We start from the raw sequence: 5,113 nt of genomic DNA on the forward strand, positions 1-5,113 counted from the left end.
AAAAAAAAAAAAGAAAGAAAAGTACAGAGGCTTTCCCCAGATTAATTATCTAGGTCCAACAACCACCCCCCCTCAACTCGGTGGGGGGGGGCTGAAGTAGGTACTTGAGGCAAATCGAATGATTTGAAGGGTCGTGGAGGCCCTGGACTGAAAGCCTTAAATAACGAAGGGGTTTCCATTTCTGAATTCTATTTCCAGGGGTGGATTGACAAAATGCAGTATCTTCTCAGCTGCAGGTGCCACTGGAAGGCTTAAAGAAATACTGTGGTGGAATGATCTCATGGAATCTTCCATGGCTTGGAGAGTTGTAAGGGACTTTTACATGATCCGTTCAACTGCCCGGTCAGTGCAGGAGGCCCTCCCAGCATGCTGGAAGGGAAGACCTGACCAGTCTCAATTCCAAGGACCCCAACGAAGGGGGATCACAGTCTATACCAAGAGAGCTCATCCTTTTGGGACAGCTCTTTAGCTCCTTATCTTTAGAGTGACAGGGGCTCTGGTGGGTGTGGGAGACCAGGTCCTTGGGCTGTAGAGCCTTGGCCAAAAATACACCAATTGAGGACTGGACTGTGTGCCCTTCTGCCCAGCCCACCTCCTCTCAGCAGGTGGACAGAGGGAGGCAGAAGAGCAGAGAGACAGGGGAGAGAAGATGAGATGGAGAGGAGAGAAGGAAAGATGGGAAGGGACCAATTGATGGGGAGAGAGAAGAGTTTGGGGAAAGAGAGACAGGAAACGTGAGCAGGAAATGGAGAGCAGAGCAGGGGGACTGGGGACGGGCCGCTCCCTCCCACCGGTGATGCTCCTTCAGCTCAGTGGGAAACAAGCTGTCCCCCGCACCCCCTTCAGTGCCTTACCCCATTCTTGTCGAAGGCTCGGAACATGCCCTCTACGTACTGGGTGGCCTCCTCGTTGCCTGTGACCTTGAAGAAGCGCTTAAACTCATGCATGAAGAGAGAGCCACTGGGGCACTCCACCACGAACTTCTTGTACCACTCCTGGAGCTCGGCCACGTCCATCTCGCCGGCCGCCTCCGCCTCCTCCCAGCTGAACTGCTGCCCCATCGCGGCCTGGAGGGATGTCGGGGGTCTGTGCCTCTTCCTGGGCTTCTGCCGATTGATGCCTTAGGCCGGGGCCCTCTTCCTCCCTTTCCTCTGTCTGGCCGGCCTCTTCATCATCTCCTGGCCACTGGGCAGCGCAGGGGCGGGCGGCAGGGGGCGGGGCCGGGCCAGCTAAGCGCCCTAAGATCATTAGAAGATTCCCCTGGAAGGTCTGACCCCCAGTCAGCTAAGCTCCCCCAGCCTCACCCCTCCCTTCACTCTTGTCAACCCCGTGACTACGCCACCCTGGCAGATTCTGAAGGGGGGAGAAGGGCAGGAAATGGACACCCTACCATCTCACACATGCTCCCTGTTCCATTAGTTGGGCACCGTGCTGTTCCAGAGAGGCCCATCTTGGAGACACAGGAGACTCTGAAGTCCAGAGAGGGAGCGAGACCAACTCCTAGCCCGTAAGATAGAGCCCGCTGGTGATCTGGGCCTCACTCACATGGGCCAGTGAGAAGCAGCAGATTCTATGATGTGAAGGCCTCCAGGTGGGCAGTTCCGTCCCCGAGCTCAGGGCCAGACACCCCTGAGTCTTCAAGTTTTCCATTTTCCAACTTAAAGTACAAATGCTTCCTTCCAACACCCTTCACCCAAGACCTAGAAACAAGGCGTTCCCTACTTTCTCTCCTAAGTGTGAATATGTGAGAAGGATCTGTGAGCGCGGCTTAAAAGATCTCTGAAGGCTCTTACTTTTATGTTTGCGAATTTGTTCCGAATCAATGATATATTCGTGCTTATCTTAATGTAATATTAAAATGATACCTTCCAGAAACCAGAAAATCGAATGCACTTTTCTAGATTTTAGGAGTTGTTCCAGGGGGTCTTGTAATCTCAGGGGTGACACTGCCTGTCTCCCGTTGACCAGTCACTCCCGAATTGTTCTGTACACCCCCAGGCCTGACTCCCTCGTGCACGTACCCCCCTGCCCCCCACCTCCATTCATCCCTAATCTCTTGAAGTTCTTCTAAGTTTTTGCCATTCCTTTAAAAACATTTTTTGTCAGGTTTAAAAAAATTTTTTTTTCAACGTTTATTTATTTTTTGGGACAGAGAGAGACAGAGCATGAACGGGCGAGGGGCAGAGAGAGAGGGAGACACAGAATCGGAAACAGGCTCCAGGCTCTGAGCCATCAGCCCACAGCCCGACGTGGGGCTCGAACTCACGGACCGCGAGATCGTGACCTGGCTGAAGTCGGACGCTTAACCGACTGCACCACCCAGGCGCCCCATCAGGTTTTTATTTTTGAGACAGAGAGAGAGAGAGAGAGAGAGAGAGAAAGCACAAGCAGGGGAGGGGAAGAGAGAGAGGGAGACACAAAATCTGAAGCAGGTTCCAAGCTGTCAGCCCAGAGCCTGACGTGGGGCTGGAACCCACAAACCGCAAGATCTTGACCTGAGCTGAAGTCGGATGCTTAAGGGACTGAGCCGCCCAGTGCCTCACCGCCCCACGTGAAGTAGGAGCCCCACTTCCTGTCATCCTTCCAAGCACTCATGGATCTTTCTGCCACATCCTTTGGGGTCAGGAGAGTACGGCTCATCGCCTCCCTGCTCCTAACTGTTGCCTCCACTTTTTCCTCTTTTCTCCCTCAAAAATGCCAATCTCTTTAAAGCCACGGGTGACTCTACCCACTTGCCCTCACTGGTGACTTCACTGCTTTGTCTCAGAGCACCAGCTTGGTGACGTGACAGCCAGGTGGATAGTGGATCCATCCCACGCTCCGGCCTCAAAGGTCCCTGAGCTCTTCTTCCACCCCACCTCGGCCTCCCGTTCACTTTGGCCCTTGGGCCAGCAGCAGCTGCAGCAACTGGGAGCTTGTTAGAAATGCCAATTCTCAGGTCTCCTCTCCCCTACTGAACCAAGAACCCTGCGCATGGGCCTAGCGATCTGTGTTTGGACAAGCCCTCCACGTACTTCCAACGCACGCTGACGTCTGGGCACCGCTACCATAGGCCTCGCAGTCATGCATTTCTGAACCACCTCCGAAACATTCAAACATCACCGTGGCCTCCCTCTAGCTCTAACACCTTCACCCAACAACGCACCAGCCGGAGACTTGCAACTTGCTGATCACTTTGTTTTTTAACATCCGTCACCCTGTTCGTATCCTCGCTTTCCTCCTTATCCTCACCCACGGCCCAGGGCCCTTGCCATTTCCTTGCCATGACCTTGACCTTTGTGCTCCTCTCTCCCTCTAAGTACTTGGTTGGCAAAACCCAACCTTGGCTAAAGCCACTAACCGTTTGCTAACAGCTCACCTGCACCCAGGAGGTGACGGTAGTACATGCTAGTCCCCGCTGATGTCACTCTCCCCCTCCTGAGATGACTTTTCCACAAGCCGCCTGCCCTCAGACCTCACTCACTCTCGCGTTCAGCTGATGACCTTGTTACAAGCTTTGCTTCACAGAGAAACAGATGCATCAGACGACCACTTCATCTTCCCAGGAGATTTCTCTGCACCTGTGCCCACACACTTGACCTTCTTCCTGGGTTGATGGAAGCAGTGGCCCTTTCCCTCTCCACCTGTAAGCTCGTCAGCTAGGTCTCCTCTCTGCCTATCCAAGCACTTCACTCCCAGTTATTCCTTTTCTCTTCTCCATCCTCAGTTTATCCTTCTCTAATGGATCATTCCTGCCTGAGAACGGCCTTAATATCACCTTTATTAAACAAAACAAAACAAAACAAAACAAAACACAAAACTCCTTCCTTGACTCCACATTCAGGGTCCCATTATGGGACTTTCATATGATTTGCCTTCACGAGTCATAAAATAAATATTCAGTAAATAAATATTAAAAATATTTTGTCACCCATTGGTATAAAGATGAATATAATCCAGTCTGGACTGTACTCTCTTCCTTCCTTCCCTCGTTCCTTCCTCCCTCCCTTTCCTTCCTTCCTTCCTCCCTCCCTCTCTCCTCCCCTTATTTTTCCCCTTCCTTCCTTATTTTGAAATAAATTAAACATTTTTTAAAGTATTTTTTTTGGGGGGGGGGGAAGAGCACATGCAGAGAGAGGCCGAGAGAGGGGGACAGAGGATCCAAAGCAGACTCTGCACTGACAGGCCGACAGCAACAAGCCTGACGTGGGGCTTGAACTCACAAACCGCGAGATCATGACCCGAGTGAAGTCGGACGCTCAACCGACTGAGCCACCCAGGTGCCCCATGTCCTCCTCTTATTCTCTCTCCAACTTACTCCAGTGGGATGCTCATCCTTGTCATTCCATGGAGAAGTGGTCACCAAAGACCTGTTTTTTTTCACTCAGTCTGTCAATAGACTCATCCCAGTTCAATCAACGAGTTCTTTCCTCAAACACTCTAGGTTTCAAGAAACCACACTCCTCTGAGTTCACTCCAATCTCACTGACTACTCATCTCCTTTGCTAGCACCTCCTCCTGTTGAACAAATCTCTTTGTGCTTGGGGCTTCCAGGCTTGTTCTGGAAGTTCTCTTCTCACCTCCCCACCTATGCCCTCCCCAGGGGAGTTCACTCATCACATTACATACCATTTGCAGGCTGATCGCTTCCAAATTTGTACCTGCAGCCTGGACCTCTCCCCAGAACTCTGATTTATGAAACTAGTTGCCGAAGAGACATCTCTACTCAGATTGCAAACATGGCAAGGCCAAAATCAAACTCCTGATTCCCTCCCTAGATTCCTCCCCAACCCTTTTCCACCTCAGCAATAGCATTACCATTTACCCAGTTGCTTAGCCCCAAAACTAAGACCCATTCTTCAATCTTCTTTCTCTTAGATCTCATTTCAATCTACTAGTAGGCCATTCCGTCAGCTCTATCTCCAAACCATATTCTGAATCCTGCCACTTCTCATTGCCTCCGTTACTGCATTTCTCGCCTAGGCCATGTCCTCACACCTGGTCCCCAGCAGCAGGTCCTACCTGGTGCTTCTGCCCCCTGGACAGTAGTATGTTCTAAAGCCTAAACCAGATCGGTCACTCTCCTGCTCCAAACCTTCCTGTGGCTTCCCAGTCACACTCAGAATTAAATCTG

At 51.6% G+C, this 5,113-nt stretch overlaps 1 protein-coding gene across 1 annotated transcript in view; it reads right to left on the bottom strand.

The window, feature by feature from the left end:
- The window catches only part of GUCA1B (guanylate cyclase activator 1B), a 10,837-nt gene extending 9,614 nt beyond the window's left edge, over positions 1-1,223 (bottom strand). The window contains exon 1 of the mRNA XM_040473497.1: positions 855-1,223. Within this exon, the coding sequence (XP_040329431.1) occupies positions 855-1,061 (207 nt within the window). The 5' untranslated portion in view covers positions 1,062-1,223. The remainder of the gene's footprint in view (positions 1-854) is intronic.
- Between the last annotated feature and the right edge of the window lie 3,890 nt (positions 1,224-5,113).

The sequence above is a fragment of the Herpailurus yagouaroundi genome, unplaced genomic scaffold, assembly GCF_014898765.1.
Source record: "Herpailurus yagouaroundi ecotype Mexico unplaced genomic scaffold, PumYag 139, whole genome shotgun sequence".
NCBI lineage: Eukaryota > Metazoa > Chordata > Mammalia > Carnivora > Felidae > Herpailurus > Herpailurus yagouaroundi.